General features: G+C 35.8%; 1 protein-coding gene across 33 annotated transcripts in view; it reads right to left on the bottom strand.

Annotated features, from left to right (window-relative positions):
- Nucleotides 1-19681, bottom strand: part of ADGRL3 (adhesion G protein-coupled receptor L3) — a gene marked incomplete at both ends in the record, with an annotated part of 582832 nt that overhangs the window by 129657 nt on the left and 433494 nt on the right. For all 33 annotated transcript variants that reach the window (XM_079704517.1, XM_079704528.1, XM_079704539.1 and 30 more), the window contains 2 exons: nt 743-865; nt 1804-1987. In XM_079704517.1, the coding sequence (XP_079560643.1) occupies nt 743-865; nt 1804-1987 (307 nt within the window). The remainder of the gene's footprint in view (nt 1-742; nt 866-1803; nt 1988-19681) is intronic.

Raw genomic sequence — 19681 nt, 5'->3', positions numbered from 1 at the left:
CAACAAGAGAAGCCACTGCAATGAGAAGCCCGTGCACTGCAATGAAGAGTAGCCCCCATTCACAGCAACTAGAGAAAGCCCACGTGAGGAAATGAAGTCCCAATGCAGTCAAAATATAAATAAAGAAAATTTAAAAAATAATTAATATTAGTGAGGCTTCAGACATACTTTCTCTGTGGGATTATTTATTTACTTAATTTTAATCATATTCAATGAATATAACCTAGTACTAAATCGATCGATATCTACCAGTTCCATTTCCCAAAAGCATCTCCTTACATTTATATTTTTCATATGCTTTGCAAAGGAAAAGCATAGAAACACCCTCAAAAAGAAGTTAATAAAGAAAAACATATAATTTTAAAATTACAAGCAGAATTTCCATTTGAAATTTTAGAAACAAAATCTGTCAACTCGGTGAGAGTTACTCCTTTTAAGGAAAAAAGTCAGAACATCTGGATTTTGTTGTTTATTAATTTCCCTTACATTCAAGTTTCTGATATTTTTCTACAACTGAAAATTAACAACAATTTCCAAATCTAATTGAGAATTTTGTAGAGCAAATATCATTGCAATATTGTTGGTGCAGGAGCTAAGAAAGAGGAGGAAGAGGAGGTGAAGAAAGAGAACATTGGAGTGAGAGGAGAGATTTTAGATAGCAGATCTAAAATTTGAAGCCAAGATGCAATGAATTAATGACAAGTTCAATTCCATCAAGCTTAATAAATAAATTCTAACCTACCATTTCGGCCATTTTGTTTTAGAGTATTTGCAGAGAGCTGGATAGTGCTTCCATGACCCATGTTTTCTGGAAACTTTAGGTCTTCTAAGTTTCCTTCAGTGCTCAGCCTTGCAACCTCCAATTCTATTAATGGCAAAGACATATCAGTGGTCGTTGAGAAACATGACAAATTTAAGATAATCTCCTAATTATTGAAATATTTCTGAAATCAAAACACTGGAATTAATGTTCTGTTTGCCATACTTTATAGTACGTCAGTCTTCTATTTAGAAGTTTTTTTAGTGTTTTAATTTTTTTCAAAATAAAGCAAATAAAAGCTATTAAAATCAGGTAGATAAGAATACAAGGATATCAATTACAAAGCCTAGACTTTAACACTCAAGCTCAAATCCTTACAATTTGTCATTGACTATAAGTTTACTTTCAAAATGTTATCTTTATTTTATGAAATAAGTGAAAATCCTTTTATAATCTAGAGCTGTACTATTATGTCAATATTGACTTATCTTTAAATGTAATAAGTTTGAAATAGCTTTATCAAATGTTCTGAAATAAAACTGTCAGCTACATCCTTAGACACATTAAAAATAGATTTATACTCTTTATGAGCCAATAACACAATTATCAAAAATTGTTTTAACACCTTCATGGAAATGACTGGCTTCTTTATAGTTTATAATTCAGAGACATTCTTATTATAACTGAAGGGACCCCTAAGGATAAAATTTTAAATACTACTGTACATACATAGATACACACATACATAAAAACTGGAAAAAAAATACACGGACCTCATTGTAAGTGATCTCAGGCTAATATATTCAATATTGGAATGTCCTTAGGAGGATACATACATGATTATGAGGATACTTCTAAGCTAATGACAGGTGATACCCTCCTAATTATAGAAAAAGGATAACTTATCTCCACTGAAATAAAGTATCACTCATAATATCTGGTCCGCTATAGATGATACTTTTTTCTTTTCCCTCTTCTGCTGAACAAGATGATAGTTTTTTCTTGTCCCTCTCTGGCCCTTCTGTAGAACAAAGGCCACTTACGAATATTGTCTGTGTTCTCCCTGACGATGTCAGTCTTCAAAAGGTTATCAGCCAGCACAAAAGCACTTTCCTCCACAGTGTCAAGCAACATGGTGGCTGCACGTAGTTGATCACTTGTAGTCAGGTCTCTCCAGGCATTCAAGGCTTGTGGCTGGAGGAGGTTGTTAACTGTCTCGACCATTGCCTACGAAAGGATGAACAGAATGACTGAGGTCTCTAGTGAACCCACAGGGCTGTCAGAAATCCAGGCATACACGTTGCCCAGCAAGTAAGGATCAGTGGTGTGCATGAGTTCAGTATTGTCCCAGCCTCCCCTGTGACATGCTGCAGTGGAAGCATTCATTAGTTTGCTCTGTAAAACCCTAGCTGAGACTTTGCAAGGCAACAGGAAAAGCTTCTTTTGTTCTGAAAGACAACAAACAGATCCATGGTTGCTTCTTAAAATCAATAGCAAAGGCTTCAATAAGACTATAATTACATAGTTAAATTATTTGGTTGGTGAACTGTTGGCAAGTAATTTAAACTAATACTTTTATCACATCACCACACAAAAAATGATTTTCTCTATACATCACCATAAAACTAGATGCTAAACATAACAGAAATCAAAAGGATGACTATAGACAGGACAATACAAGAATCTGTCGCCTTCGCCTATAGGTTGAGGATTTTGAGCAAACCAATTTTTTTTCTTAGTCAGCTAGTAAAATGTCAGGATAGGGAAAATATCAAAGCATACATACCCCCAGGGGCTTTGGATGTGTTATGTGTGGAGAAAAACCTTCATGCTCTTTATTACTAGGGAGGGGAATAAACAGTTGGAACTTGCTACCTATGGCCCTCAGGTGTTTTTCCTTAAAAAAAAAACAGCAGTAGGTACACTCACACATAGAGATAAGGCACCACGTTTCTCTTTGCTTCATCCAAAAGAATCATCTTTCTAGTTACAATTTATATATTTCCTGTGGTTAGCGCAATACTCCAGGTTACAAGAAAAGACAGTTCTTCCAATAAGGTCTTCTTAAGGTTTCACTCAAACATAGAGAATTGCAAAACAGGAAAATACAACACCGGCAGTTTGAAAGTGATCATCCTTGAACCTGTTGATTATCAAATATGCATCTAATCTGGAAATAAAGTTGAATAAACAGCCAACACAGGCAATTTCCAGGCAGCACATAGGTGTTTAGAAACAGGACTCACATTATTGACACATTGGCAGAGGGACAGGGAAAGACTGGAGAAATATCCATTACAGCTGCAGTGTTTTCTTCTGGCTGGTGTTTTCATAGTAACTAAGTAACAACTGTTAAAAATTCAGCTTCATAATGAAACACCTTGGCTGCCAATTAACACCAGCTTCAAAAACTAATTTGCCTTTTGATAAAAATTGTTTTTCTTGATATTTTTCCCAGCTATTCCAAGTTCTGGCCAAAAACTAACATCACTGGACTTTTATGGAAAATAGTTCTACTTGCAACTTGAGTATTTTGCATCATTTAAAAAAAAAAAAAAACCTCTCGAGTTTAATGACTGGTCATTTTCACATAGTATGTTTAGCTCTGTCACTTGTTCTGGGTTTAAAGCATGACCTAGAAGCCAGACAAAAGCAGTTCTGGATCACAACAATCTGATCTGCTTTTCAGGAAGTTCTCTATGGGATGATGCCAACAGGATATGGCAAAAAAAGGAGGTGCCAGATAGAAATCAAACAAAAAAATGTTTAGATATTTTCTGATGCCAAACAGAGGACACTGACCTCTTGAGTGTAAGGAAGTATTCTTTCTGGGATTAGATGATCCTCTGAATTCATTAGAAATGCTCTGAAAACCCCATATGAAACAGAAATTATGCCTGTGCTTTATGGAGCAGCCATTTTAACGTTAGTGAATAATCTTACATTGATTAATTTAAACCATACCTCAGGGAAAAATTTTTGGGAATAATGCAAAGTTTCTGTTCTGCTCTTCATTGCTTTTAATGTTTTAAATTTTAAAAAGGCAAAAGGAGGAAAGAAAGAAAAGAAAAATGAAAAAGAAGCAACTATGGTCAACTCTGGGAATGTTCTAAATAGAAAACTGTTTACAACAGACTGCTTTAGCTAAAATACTGTCTTTAAATTGACAGCAAATAAATCAAACACACCCCATTATCTTAGTTTTGCAACTGAAAATGTATAAGGTGCAATATTTTTTCATAGTTATACATTTTGTATACATTTCAACAACTGCATCTTCCCAAATAAAATATAGTCTTGAGAGAAGTTTTCTATTAAAGGCCAAAGGATTTCCAAGTTCATCGCAGAAACGACAGACTTAAAATATGGCCCTAAAACCTGGGTGGGTTAAGACACAAATCTAATATTTATTTATTCTTAAAACAGCACCTGTTATGATTGCCCAAGTATAACTGAAAGGAAATGTCAACACAAGAATTGAGAGAGAGAATTCTCTAGTGCTAAAATTAGTGTAGGATTTGGAACTACATCTGCTGAGTTTGTAACTGGCCTCTGCCACTTTACTAGTTGTGTGCTGTTGGGCAAGTTATTTCACTTCTCTGTATTCACCTGTAAGTTGGAGATGATAATAAAATCATTTCATAAGGTTGCCTGGCTCATAATAAGTGTTTAGTTGCAATCTTTACTTTCATTTGATATAAAAGTCCAGTGTGTGAAAAAAGAGATCTTCACTGAATAAAGCACAAGTCATACGCGATAACTGCAAAATATTCACACTGAGGTGAGATCTGGAAGGAATACCTCTTCTACAATGTGATCTTCATAAACAGACCTGTTACACAACTTTACTACTGAGGAACGGGAGGAACATGTGTATTAAATAGTTCATAATGTGTGTTCCAGAGGCTTGAACTAACTGACCCGTTTTCTGCTAGTGAGACAGCACAATTAAGTCAATCTTAATAGCTTTATAATTGATACAATTTGTGTAAGCTTTCCAAAGGTTGCTGATGTGTCCCTGTTACCAGTTTAATGAAGGCCAATTAAATAGTCACAACTCTTCGATGGTAAAAGAATATATTTCATTTTCCCTATATATTTTGCATTTATATATTTACCCATAAATGATGACATCTGGTAATTAAGTTTTCCGTATTTTTTTTCTTTTTTGGTCAAACTACTTATTCCCATTGTTTTCATTAGCTCAACAATATTTCTTTTAAAAAACAGGTTGATTTTCATTGTATTTGGTTACAAAGAAATGAGCTTGACTACACTTAGAACCAAAGTTGAACAGGAAATATACAATGAATTTGATTAAAGTGAGGTGCTGTGGCATTACTTTAATGTCCAACAGCTCTCATTAATTTCTATTTTCTGTTATAATTCTTTTTGACCTAAAATTTACATTCTAAAGTTGGACGGAAATAAGATTGGTTCTGAATTTATCTTAAAAGAATTTATATTCTCACCACAATGCCTTGATCCAGAAGGAAAAAACAAACAAACAAAAAACACCTAATGGTTTTGACATGTATAGACTGAAATAATTTAAATTTTGAGAAGTTAATTTAGTCAACAATATCTTTGCCAGAAACTAAATGTTAATTCACTCCATTATCTTTTTAAAAACACTAGAAACTGAATAGGAGATGGACATGGGAAATTTACATTCTGGTTCTGCCACTAAATTTGTGTGCCTTTGAACAAATTGATGTTTTCTAACCAATCAACAACGTGTGAACTACAAAAGAAAATAAAACTCATTGTGTTTCAATTCGAGGGTGGTTAGGGGCATTCTACTATTAGATATTACTCTTCTCGTTTTACAGTTTATGGACTAGACTCTAAAGTCACTTTTTTTTAAAGTCTTTATTGAATTTGTTACAATATTGCTTCTGTCTTATGTTTTGGTTTTTTGGCCACGAGGCATGTGGGATCTTAGCTCCCTAGCCAAGGGATCGAACCTGCTCCCCCTGCATTGGAAGAAGTCTTAACCACTGGACTGCCAGGGAAGCCCCCAAAGTCACTTTTGACTTTATAAAAATCAAATATAAATTAGGAAGTGTGAAAAGTCACTTAGATTCATACCAAGATCATGTACATAACATACCCTTCTGGACATATATTTGCATTACACAATATTATTGAACCTCTTATCATTAAATTCAGATATTAAGCAAATTCATTTGACTAATTTTACTCAGAGCATATAATTGTAGTATGTTTGTTAAAAGATGTTATAAACTGTATAATCAAACTTTTTGCAGAAAAACAGCTATATATCCTTCCAATAACAACTTTTGTCATTTTTCCAGGAGAATGTGCTTGTGAAATAGTCTAGGATTCCTTGGCAAGAATACATAAAAGGGGGCTTCCCTGGTGGCGCAGTGTTTGAGAGTCCGCCTGCCTATGCAGGGAACACAGGTTCGTGCCCTGGTCCGGGAAGATCCCACATGCTGTGGAGCGGCTGGTCCCGTGAGCCATGGCCGCTGGGCCTGCGCATCCAGAACCTGTGCTCCGCAACGGGAGAGGCCACAACAGTGAGAGGCCCGTGTACCGCAAAAAAAAAAAAAAAGTATACATAAAAGGATCCATGGTCGAAGTAAGTCAGAAAGAAAAAAACAAACACCGTATGCTAACACATATATATGGAATCTAAAAAAAATAAAATAAAAATGGTTCTGAAGCACCTAGGAGCAGGACAGGAATAAAGACGCAGATGTAGAGAATGGACTTGAGGACACAGGGAGGGGGAAGTGTAAGCTGGGACGAACTGAGAGAGTGTCATGGACATATATACACTACTAAATGTAAAATAGATAGCTAGTGGGAAGCAGCCGCATAGCACAGGGAGATCAACTCAGTGCTTTGTGACCACCTAGAGGGGTGGGATAGGGAGGGTGGGAGGGAGGGAGACACAAGAGGGAAGAGATACGGGGATATATGTATATGTATAGCTGATTCACTTTGTTATACAGCAGAAACTAACACACCATTGTAAAGCAATTATACTCCAATAAAAATGTTAAAAAAACAAACAAAAAAAGGATCCATGGTGAAAAACATATCAATGGCACTTCTTACCAAGGTGAGCTGTAAATCTTAAACTAGGTAAGCAGAACAACCTGGAAAACTTAGCTACCCTTCTTCCTTTGCTTGAAATCACTAGAATAAAGATCCAAATAGAATGAATGTCTTGTGAAAAGATATACAACTATACCACCATGGTATTTTTCTGAAGACAAGCTTTTTTTTTTTTTTTTTTTTTTTTTTTTTTTTTTTTTGCGGTACGCGGGCCTCTCACTGCTGTGGCTTCTCCCGTTGCGGAGCACAGGCTCCGGACGCGCAGGCTTAGCGGCCATGGCTCACAGGCCTAGCCGCTCCATAGCAAGTGGGATCTTCCCGGACCAGGGCGCGAACCCGTGTCCTCTGCATCAGCAGGCGGACTCTCAACCACTGCACCACCAGGGAAGCCCTGAAGACAAGCTTTTTGATCATGATCTCATTCAGGTTTTAACTCAGGTATCAACTGCTCAAGGAGCTCTTCCACTATCAGCATATCTAGGCAGAGTCTACCGCCCTTAAATCCAAGATCTGTTTTGTTTTCTTTGTATCATGTATCATTATCTAAGATATGTCAGATATTTATTTACCTTCAGGATTCTCTCACTCAAGATCTCTCACTCAAGAAAAGGCAAGCTTCATGAGGGTGGTGACTGTGTCATTTGTAAGTGCCAAAAACTCTGCCTGGCACATAATAAGTGTTCAATAACTCTTTGCTGAATGATTGCCATCCAGTGAAGATTCACACGTGAATTTTCTCCTTTTTCACACCAGCAGAAAACAAATCTCTGATTTTATAAGAGCAAAGATTATCTAAGCACAAATGAAAAAACCTATTAGCTAGCGAATGTTATCTGAATCATTATCATTTCAGAGACTCAATGTCACAATGGGCTCCCATTTTAGTACTTATTCACCTCTAATAGAATTATCCATATTTGGGTCTGGCATTCTCACTAGATTATGATGTCCTCAGGGGATACATCATGTTCATTTGTATTTTTCCAGGGTAAATTTTAGTGTCTTGAGACATTTTGGGTATTCAATAGATGTCCATCAAACAAAAATAACCTACTTTTAATATCAAATCATTAATAAAATAGGGAAACTGAAAACATCTTCTTTTAGTTCTATAACTTTTTGTTGTGTCTCCCAAGAAGTCTTCTGAGTGCTCAGATATCAGCATGGTTTGGAAGGAAGGGAGGGTGAATTACAGGGAATTAAGGAGAAAAGCAGAAGCACAGGTTATTGTAGTGAATGCAGATCACTAAGCATAATGACAATATATTCTATAAAAAGCTTTCCACAATGTTTTATTTATTTATTTGGGGTTTTTTTTGGCTGAGCCACGTGGCCTGTGGGATCTTAGTTCCCTGATCATGGATTGAACCCACGCCCTCGCAGTGAAAGCTCAGAGTCCTAACCACCGGACCACCAGGGAATTCCCCAAAATGTTTTAAAATGTACCAAAGGTCACTTTCAATGCAACTCAATGAGGTTTTATTAAGTATGTATGATATGCAAAGAACTAGGGAATTCATTATTGCGTGAAGTTAGGAAAAATAAGGAAAACATGGAATCTGTTCTCAATTTGCCTATACTCCAAAGCAGAAGGTAAGCACGTCACATGGGACAAAAAGTAATGAATTCTTGCTGAGGAGGATCAAGAAAAGATCCCAGAGGTGTTTGGTTTGGTTTTGAGTGGGACACTAAAAGATTAATAAACTTTCTTTAACTATGATGAGGAAATTTGAAGCTAAGGAACATAACAAGCAAGTTGATGATTTAAAAAAAAAAAAAAAAAAAAAGAAGGTACCAAGGCAAGAAATTTGTTGGGTTGAGGTGAGGAGCATGTATACTGTGTGGAAAGATAGTTTAAAATATGAGTACAGTGAGAGAAATGGTAAGTAGAATTCAGATTTTAGAAGATCTTCAGTATGATAGAAGTTTGGGCTTTATTGTGTAGAAAATGTACAGCCATTAAAGATATTTAAGCAAAGGAGTTATAAGTTTAGATCTTAAGTTCTTCAGTTCATTTATTATATTTTTAAGTTATTTGTGTTAAAATGAAGCAAAGATTTATATGCAGATTATCATCAGGCAGCCCATTAGAAAGTTAAGAGCAAATGTTTCCTACTAGTAGATAAATTTAAATTAATAAATTGCTGACATCCTTTTGAAAAAATGCCTAGTAACATGAAATTTTATTTGACTCTTTACTTCCACATCTTTGTTTTTTGATGTGTTCTCCTGAATGCAATATTTCTTTACCAATATATATAGTAATCATGCTGAACACTGTTATTTTCTCTTACTATATTATACATATGGTTATGTTTAAATATATTTCATGTATAAATTTCAGGATATATAGAGAAAGAGAAATAAGTCTTCAGGGCTTCTCTACTCCCATTTCTTGCTTCCTCACTATATATATATGTATATGTATATATATATATATATATATACATACATACATATATACAGAGAGAGAGTTTATATTGATTTATAATTAAAAAAATAAAAAACAACTTTTCTTTCATTCTTCATTTTTGACTGCTTGATATAAAGTTTATTAGTTGAGAATAAAATAAAATAGAGTAAAAGTTAACAATCATTCCTGAATAAGGCACATTGTACTCCAATTTATGTTTAGACATTGATTCGAATTGAAAATTTAAAGGTCAAATGTTAGAAGTCTTCAAAACAGTTTTAAACTTGCAGGTTTTTTATTAGAAGTCAAGATGAGTGACTGATAATTTACACATCTGATCAATAAACCTAAGGTTCTTTTTATAATCACTGTCATTTAATATTACTAAGCATATAAAAATCACTAATCTCTGAACTCCCTTTTACATTACAGTGAAGTGTTGGCATTATCAAGTCTTAAATTAGATTGCATAACACAACTGACCTTAATATAGTAATAAGAACCTTTAGTAGTAGAACAAGGTGAAACTAAAATTTCATAGAAATGACTCTGCCTCTTCAAGAAACCCCTTGTTATTTAAAAATGTATTATTTTTAGCAAACTGTAATTGTATTATTTTAAAAATCTTATTTAGAGTTAAATGATTGAACACTGTCAAATCTATGCTGTGTTACAGGAATTAAATGGAGCTATAAACTGGACTCAAACTTTTTGTTAACTCAACATTCATTCAACAAATATTAACTAAGTACCTTCCATTGGGATACTGCAAGAGGGACAGATATTCTACCTTCCCTCAAAGTGATAACAATATAGTGAGGCCACTAAATAAAATATGACATGACAAGCATTATAATAGCAGAAACATGGGGTTCAAGCTTTGTATTAGGCTCCATGAAGTAGAATTTCAAGCTTAAATACAACATTGACCAAACAGGCAAGGGGTAAACATGTGTTTATACATACAGAGGTGAAAGAGAACAGGCATCTCAGAGGAACTGAAGAAAAATTCCTTACAGTAGAGCAGAGTGCAAAGTGTTCAGTGACAAGATTAGTAAGTGAAGGCTAGTTTTCAAAGAGGCTTGCAAACCTTGTTAAGATGTTTGCAATTCCAAAGGGCACCAGGAAGTCACTGAAAAATTTAAGGTAGGGGAGTGATATAACATACAATGGTTAATATTTACTGAGTGTGTTCCAGACTGTCATCTAAATGCTTTATATGCATCAGCTTCTTTAATTTTGAGAATAACCCAACAGGTAGAAGTAGTTATTATTCTCATCTTGCAGTGAGAAAACTGAGACTCAGAAGTTTTTTTTTTTTTTTCTCTCTGTCATCCTTATGCAGGGGCCATGCTAATCTTCTCTGTATCGTTCCAATTTTAGTATATGTGCTGTCGAATTGAGCACGAGACTCAGAGAAGTTAACTTGCTAAAGGCTAATTAGTTAACATAGGGCAGAACCAGGGTTCAAATATATGCAATCTGGCTGTGGGAATGGAGAAAAATAGAGATTCCAAAAATATTTAATGATTAATTTACAGTTGGAAAGGGAAATGAAGTGAAATGCACAGAATTTGGGGGTAGGCAATGAGGTAGCACTCACTTAAAATGGGAATAAAGGAAAAGGAGCAAATGTTTGATCTTTAAAAGGTAGAGGATGTAAGTACATGTTCGGGGAGAGTGTGCAAAACATGATGAATTCAAGTTTGTCTATTTTGAATGCAAAGTACTTGAACTGAATTAATTTAAAAGGTCTAGAGAAGACTTGTAGGGGAGAAATGTAACCTTCCACTACCCTCTTAGGTTCTGTGATGAGACCTGAGAATTAAACTGACATAGAGTGGCAGGGAAAAAAGCACACAAATTTTATTTAATACAAGGTATACTTCATAGGAAAAATAAAAACCTGAAGAAGTAGTTAGGACTGAGAGTTTACCTGCTTTTTTAACCAGAGAATGATAAATTTGTGATGAAGTGTAAACATAAAGGAAAAGGGATTAAGCTACTAGGGGCACTAAATTGTGGGAAAGCGACTAGGAAATACATGGGGGAAACAAGGGTTATTTTCATATTTGTACAATTTTTTGCTCAGATCCATTTTGGCATTGATTCCCACTCTCTGGTGATAAGAATGTTCTTCTCTTCCTGGCACATGGAAATTTTATGATCTGCTTTTAGATAGAAAGGGGAGGATCAGAAAGCCCTTCTTCATCTGCTGTTTCTCAATTGCCTTCAGTTCAAAATAATCAATGTGCCAAAGTGACAGGTTTTGGGGTGGCATATTCTTAACCTCTTCAGTCTGCAGTTTACTAAGATATCTGCTCTTGGCATACAGGTTTAGGCATCATAAATTCAGGAAGCTCATTGAAGCCACTGAGATGTCTGACATTACCAGATAAACTGAGTACAAGGAGAAGAACTGATGACCTACAAACACTAATGATAAAGAAGAAAATGTAGAAAGAATAGTCGACAACTGAGATGAAGAAAGAGTAAGTTGCCAGAAGATTGTGATATCACAGAAGTCAAGGGAAGATTGTTTCCATCAATTTCAAAATGAACTCAATCATAAAAGTATCAAAAAAAGTCCTTCTTGGGCTTCCCTGGTGGCGCAGTGGTTGAGAGTCGGCCAGCCGATGCAGGGGACACAGGTTTGTGCCCCAGTCCAGGAAGATCCCACATGCCGTGGAGAGGCTAGACCCATGAGCCATGGCTGCTGAGCCTGCGCGTCCGGAGCCTGTGCTCCGCAACGGGAGAGGCCACAGCAGTGAGAGACCCGTGTACCACAAAAACAAAAACAAAAAAGTCCTTCTTGAAATAAAAATAACTCTAGATTTTTTTCTGGGTAACTAGTAAAATGGTTGTAAAATAAAGAGTAAAGCTATGGAGAAGCTGCTTTTGAGAGATAATCAGTTCAATTTTAAGTATCTTTACTTTGAAGTAGGACATTTATTCATTCAATAAGTATTTCTTGAGCATTTAATATGTCTCAATACTGTTCTAGACTCTTGAGATACATCTTAAACAAAGCAGAAAAGGGGAAAAAATCCTAGAATTAAATGTTCTGGCAAGGAAAGTAAACTTAAAATCAGACAGATTTATCTATCTATCTATCATCTATCTATCTATCTATCCATCTATCTATCTATCATCTAACTATCTAGTAAAATAAAAGTAAAATATACATGATAGGGGGATCTAGAGCTAGGGGTAGCGTTGGGGGAGGGTACCTTGTGATTTTACCTAGGATGGTCCAGTGGGCCTCCTTGAAAGTGTAACAATTTAAAAAATACAAAGTTGCTGAGAAAGTTACCCATGCAGGTATTTGGAGGAGATATTTCAATCAGGGGGAACAAACAGAATAAAAGTCCACAAGTGGAAACATGCTCTGCATGTTCCAAAACCTTAAGGAGGCCCACGTTTGGAGCTTTTTACAGAAAACAGGAGGGGTGGGACTGAACCACATCAATTGAGTAGGCGAACACTGCACAAAAACATAGTTTTCAAGTGAAGATTGGGAATTCAGTTATAAATGGAGGTGTCAGAAAAAAAAATGTGAAGATGTTGAGAAGTTAGCTTGAAATGAATTTTGCAGTTCAGGAAAGTGGTCTGTGCTGCAGATAACATTTGTGAGTCTTAGGCACATAGGTGGTATTTAAATCAATGAGCTCACCAAGGGAGTGTGGGGACAGAGAAAACAAGAATAGACTGAGCTAGGAGGCACTCCAACCCAAGGGTTTGGGAGAAAAGGAACCAGCAAAGGAGACTGGAAAGAAGCATCAAGAGGAGGAAAACCAAGAGAATGAGCTGTCCTCATGAGAATGTATCAAGGAAAAGGGAGTGGAGAGTGATCAACTGTGTTGGATGTTTCTGATTGGTTAAGTATGTTGGATTGACAACTGACTACTGAATTTAGCAGCATGAAATCCTTAATGACCTCAGCAAGTGCAGTTGCAATAAGGTAGTGAGGGCAAAAGCCTGATGAGGTGAAATCAAGAGAGAATACGAGGAGAGGGATTGGTGATAGTGAGTGTAGACAAGTGTTTTGAGAATTTCTACTGCAGTGGAAATACCAGCAAGCAATAGGAAACATTAGCCAGAAGCCTCAATTAAAAGGTAAATATTTAGAAGTCACTTTTTGTGTGCTAAGTAGAATTTAAGTGGTATTGGAGATATAGAAATAAAAGTGGCACTGTCCCTTTTCAAGGAGCTCCGAGATACAAAAGTGAACAGAAATTAAAATATAGCTTGATAACATTTAGAGAAGAGCTAACACCCATCCTTCTCAAACTCTTCCAAAAAATTGCAGAGGAAAGAACACTCCCAAACTCATTCTATGAGGCCACCATCACCCTGATACCAAAACCAGACAAAGATACTACAAAAAAAGAAAATTACAAACCAATATCACTCATGAGTATAGCTGCAAAAATACTAGCAAACAGAATCCAACAACACATTAAAAGGATCATACACCAGGATCAAGTGGGATTTATCCCAGGGATGCAAGGATTCTTCAATATATGCAAATCAATCAATGTGATATACCATATTAACAAGTTGAAGGAGAAAAACCATATGATCATCTCAATAGATGCAGAGAAAGCTTTTGACAAAACTCAACACCTACTGATGATAAAAGCTCTCCAGAAAGTGGGCATAGGGGGAACCTACCTCAACATAATAAAGACCATATATGACAAACCCACAGCAAACATCATTCTCAGTGGTGAAAAACTGAAAGCATTTCCTCTAAGATCAGGAACAAGACAAGAATGTCCACTCTCACCACTATTATTCAACATAGTTTTGGAAGTCCTAGCCACGGCAATCAGAGAAGAAAAATAAATAAAAGGAATACAAATTGGAAAAGAAGTAAAACTGTCAAACTGTATACACCTTTTGCAGATGACACGATACTATACATAGAGAATCCTAAAGATGCCACCAGAAAACTACTAGAGCTAATCAATGAATTTGGTAAAGTTGTAGGATACAAAATTAATGCACAGAATCTCTTGCATTCCTATACACTAATGATGAAAAATCTGAAAGAGAAATTAAGGAAACACTCCCATTTACTATTGCAACAAAAAGAATAAAATACGTAGGAATAAACCTACCTAGGGAAACAAAAGACCTGTATGCAGAAAACTATAAGACAGTGATGAAAGAAATTAAAGATGATACCAACAGATGGAGAGATATACCATGCTCTTGAATTGAAAGAATCAATATTGTGAAAATGACTATACTACCCAAAGCAATCTACAGATTCAATGCAATCCCTATCAAAGGAAACCACAAACAAGATGAAAAGACAACCCTCAAAATGGGAGAAAATATTTGCAAACAAATCAACGGACAAAGGATTAATCTCCAAAATATATAAACGGCTCATGCAGCTAAAAAAAAAAAAAAAATCTAATCCAAAAACGGGCAGAAGACCTAAATAGACATTTCTCCAAAGAAGACATACAGACGGCCAAGAAGCACATGAAAAGCTGCTCAACATCACTAATTATTAGAGAAATGCAAATCAAAACTACAATGAGGTATCACCTCACACCAGTTAGAATGGGCATCATCAGAAAATCTACAAGCAACAAATGCTGGAGAGGGTGTGGAGAAAAGGGAACCTTCTTGCAATGTTGGTGGGAATGTAAATTGATACAGCCACTATGGAGAACAGTATGGAGGTTCCTTAAAAAACTAAAAATAGAATTACCATATGACCCAGCAATCCCACTACTGGGCATATACCCAGAGAAAACCATAATTCAAAGAGACACATGCACCCCAATGTTCATTGCAGCAATAATTACAATAGCCAGGTCATGAAAGCAACCTAAATGCCCATCGACAGACAAATGGATAAAGAAGATATGGTACATATATGCAATGGAATATTACTCAGCCATAAAAAAAACCGAAATTGGGTCATTTGTAGAGACGTGGATGGATCTAGAGACTGTAATACCGAGTGAAGTAAGTCAGAAGGAGGAAAAACAGATATTGTATATTAACACATATATGTGGAACCTAGAAAAATGGTACAGATGAACTGGTTTGCAGAGCAGAAATTGAGACACAGATGTAGAGAACAAATGTATGGACAACCAAGCGGGGAAAGCAGTGGGGGATGGGGGTGGTGTTGTGATGAATTGGGAGATTGTGATTGACATGTATACAGTGATGTGTACAAAATGGATGACTAAGAAGAACCTGCTGTGTAAAAAATAAATTAAATTATATTAAAAAATTATAGCTTGATAATTGTTGTAATAAGAGGAAAAGCGAGGATGTATAAGAGGGCATTTATCCAGACTAGGTGGGAGAAAGAATGCTTCTTTAGAGTCACTGGCTTATAAAGCAGGTGTTGGCAGATAAGTCAACGTTACTGAGAGGAAAGGATGGAGAAAGGAGAACAAATATAGAAGAAATCCAAGCAGAACATAACTGTGACTAAGAAGGCACAGAGACATGAACTGCAAGTACTTAGGTGGTTTGGGAGTGTAGAATCTAAGAATATGGAAGGGGCCAGCTAAAGGTATGGGAAATCAGGTATGGGAAAAGAGGAGTCAAATTCTCAAACACTGTAGTCCAAAACAGGAAAATTTTTCTTTAGTGAAAAAGAGAGTAATGGACAGTCTTTGAGTGGGATCAAGTCTTAATCAGATTTGCATCTTTAAAACATTATTCAGCAGTAGGGAGAATGGAATGACAAAATTTCTAAGTGTTTAAAGTGGTTGATTAAGGTTTTTTGAGAATTACCTACATAAAGGTGATAACTGAAGCAGCAATAATGGATATCAGAGGAAAACTAAATTTGCAACCAAATTAATCTTGCAAAAATCTACTGTCACAACCCTAGTTAAAACTCTTCAGTGGCATTCAGAATCTTGACTCCTTCCCATAGCTTTCTTAGCCCTGTATTCTCCTTCAACCCATTGCTTCAGGCATATTAGCCTTCTTTCTATTTCCAGGACTCTCCAACCTCACTTGGCCATGATGGGTGACCTCTGATTCTAGAATGCTTTTTCTCCAGATAGGCAAATGGCTGATCTCATACTGCCAGGAGTCAGCTGCACTCTCATCTCCCAGATACACACAGTCTAAAGTAATGAAGCAGTTACTTTAACTCATGATTCTGTTTTAATTCTCTGCATAGTACTTCGGCCATTATCTTCTTTTATTATTTCGATTGCTTTACTATTTCCTTCCCAAACTCCAGTTTGCTAAACTAGGGTGTGAGCTCTGCAAGAATAGTAATCCTGTCTGTCTTTACCTTTGAATCACTGCACCTGGAACAGTGCCTGAAGCACAGGAGCTCAACAAATATTGTCTGAGTGAGTGAATGAATGAATACTTCTATGCTCTTCTTAAAGTATACACACTAATTATTTCAAAAGGAAAATATATTTTCTGACTTTGAAAAGGACAACCTTGCAGGAAAGTCTGAAAAACTGTCACAGCCTAGAGGAGCCTAAGGATATACGATGTTTAAATGTAATGTGATATCCTTATAGGATCCTGAAACAGAAAAAAGGCATAGTTAAAACCTAAGTGAACCTGAACTATGCATTTTAGTTAATAATAATATATCAATATTGGTTCATTAATTATAATGAATGTACCATACTAATGTAAGGTAGTAATAATAAAGGAAACTGTGTGTAGGAGGTATATGTGGTATTGGAACTCTATACTAACTGACCAATTTTCTGTAAGTCTAAAACTTTTCCAATAAATACTCTGTGCTAGTAAAAAAAAAAAAATTAAAAAGCATACGTTGTGAACAGTTGAAAATACATAAGTATATACATTAAAACTGGAAAGTCTATTTATGGAATAACACTCACCTATCCCAAAAGGAATTTCTTTGACAGTTAGTTGTGGACCCCTCCAGACTCGTAAATATTTACAGATACATACAAATAGATGTGATCACCATAATAATGTTATTTGTTTGGTTTTGCTTGCTTGCCTTTTTTTTACTTGCTACTGTATTATACCCATCTTTCTAAGTCAGTACGAGATCTACCTCATTCTTTCTGTGTCTAAAGATTATTCCACTATTTGGTGTAGCATTTTATTCAACTGGTTTCCTACTGATACAGTTAAGTCTTTTTGTTGATATAAACTGCGATACAAGTGTACCTTGTGATCATCTCTATATGCTTATTCTTCTCAGTGGTGGAATGCTACCACATAATGTGGGTCTGCCACAGCTATTCCCAAAGTCCTATTGTAGGTAAAGAGAACAGCACTGTTTTGTGATTGTATGACAAAATTTATAAAGAAACATTATAGAAACATGGATGTGAGTAAAAATTATCTTCTCTGGTAGGATATTTAAGAGGCTGGTAACAGTAAGGAAGGAGATCTGAGTGATTGAGGAGAGAGGCAGGGTTGCTTGCACCACACAACTCCAAGGGGGCACCACTGAAGTAGGTCACAATGTCAGTGGCATGCCCCAGAGTTAGCAATGCAGCAGCCTCAGTGGGAAGGAGCCATACCTATTATTCTACTTTTTGAATTTTAAACCATATACCTATATTAGCTATTCAGAAATAATCTGAAATAATCTTTTTTTCCTTTTAACAAAAATGATTGCTTTCATACTATAACTATAAGAGAACAATCAAAAGAACATTTTAATCTATACTTAGGGTTTAAAAGTAACCATTGGTATTGTCATAACTCTATGGTAGATTATTACATCAAAACTGGATGAATATATCAATATGTACCATTAAATAAGAAAAAAGTATTTTTGGTTGCATCTAAGAATACTATTTGCCCACAAATTCTCTTGTTTTAAATATAGAATCACTGGATATTAATAGATATAGTTATGCCCAGCTGCAAAAGTATACATATTAATGAAGCATTTAGCTATGCAAAGCTAAATCCCTTGGGCTATCCCTGAGTAGCCCAAGGGATACGGTCAGAAGTAGGGAAAATGGTCAAATATAGTTGGGTGAGACATTTGGAAAGTTCTAACAGAGATGAATATTTTAGTTACCTGTCCTTATGCTTCTTTCTATGTAAAAATTAGCATGGATGCTAAGTAACCATCTTGTCATTTTAAGGATGGAAACCCATGTGCTAAAGACAATAGAGCAGAAAAGCAGATGACACCTTGGTCTCTGATACGGAGTTTCATGCTAATCCTGAACAGTTTCGGCTGCATTTCCTTTTTACTTAATGAAAATAAAGCCCTAGTTTAAGTTGTCATAGTTAAGTTTCTGTTACTACTGGCTGATAAGGGAAAATATCAGAATTATAACTCTGTTGGGAGCAGTATTAAAAAATCATTTGTTTGGTTCCAAGCCATCAAGGAACTACTCTACTGAAAATGACACCTTAAAACTTCCATTGCTTTCCTGACCTGTACCAGAAATGCTAATGATAGTTTCAGCAAGTAGGACCTTAAATCTGTAATCCTATTTTAAATGTATTTTTTCCTTCTAGTTAGGTACATGATCATAATGCTGTTAAAGAAATAGCAAAGCAGGGCTTCCCTGGTGGCGCAGTGGTTGAGAGTCCGCCTGCCGATGCAGGGGACACGAGTTCGTGCCCCAATCCAGGAGGATCCCACATGCTGCAGAGTGGCTGGGCCCGTGAGCCATGGCCGCTGAGCCTGCAAGTCTGGAGCCTGTGCTCTGCAACGGGAGAGGCCACAACAGTGAGAGGCCTGCGTACCGCAAAAAAAAAAAAAAAAAAAAGAAAAATAGCAAAGTAAATTGATGTGCATTCTCTTGTGTTTGCGTAGAAAGTATATCTATTTATATTCTATGTATTTAAAACTTTTCTGAAAGTAAACTCATGTTCGGAAAGCAATGATGCATTAGAATGGACTTTAAATAAACAATTTTACAATTAAGTAGTTATCTAGGCTTTGATCAAGAAGTTATAAGAGAGAAGAAAATAAAATTTGGTGAAAAGAAGTGAGAAAATACTTTTGTTTTAAGTGAAAACATTTTATTTAAAAACAAAAGGGCTTTTTTTTTTTTTTCACCCTTATTAGAATTACTTCCTGAAGCATTTACAAGCCATGTATATACAAACAGCAGCTGGAACATTTTGTTTACTTATAGGAAATGTGCAAACTGGAAGAGTCAGAAATGACTTTGTAAAGTGGCCATCTCTGCCTGACCTGACACATTAGCCACGGGAATTTTGAGAGATTCCCAAAATGATGTTCTTTGCACGTCAAAGCAGGAACTCCATCATCAACATCTGTCATTGTCCTTTGGAGGTTTTCAAATTATTAGATTTATCAACTGACCTACCTATGCTCTTAAAAAATAACCTGAATAATTTACACTGCTTACATTACATATGGTTTTACTATCTTTTGATTCAACAATTGCTTTACAACAGCATTTAGTGACTGCAACTTATAGAAAAGAATT

The sequence above is a fragment of the Hyperoodon ampullatus genome (genome assembly GCF_949752795.1).
Source record: "Hyperoodon ampullatus genome assembly, chromosome: 1".
Lineage (NCBI taxonomy): Eukaryota > Metazoa > Chordata > Mammalia > Artiodactyla > Ziphiidae > Hyperoodon > Hyperoodon ampullatus.
This window is presented reverse-complemented; position numbering and strand designations above follow the sequence as displayed.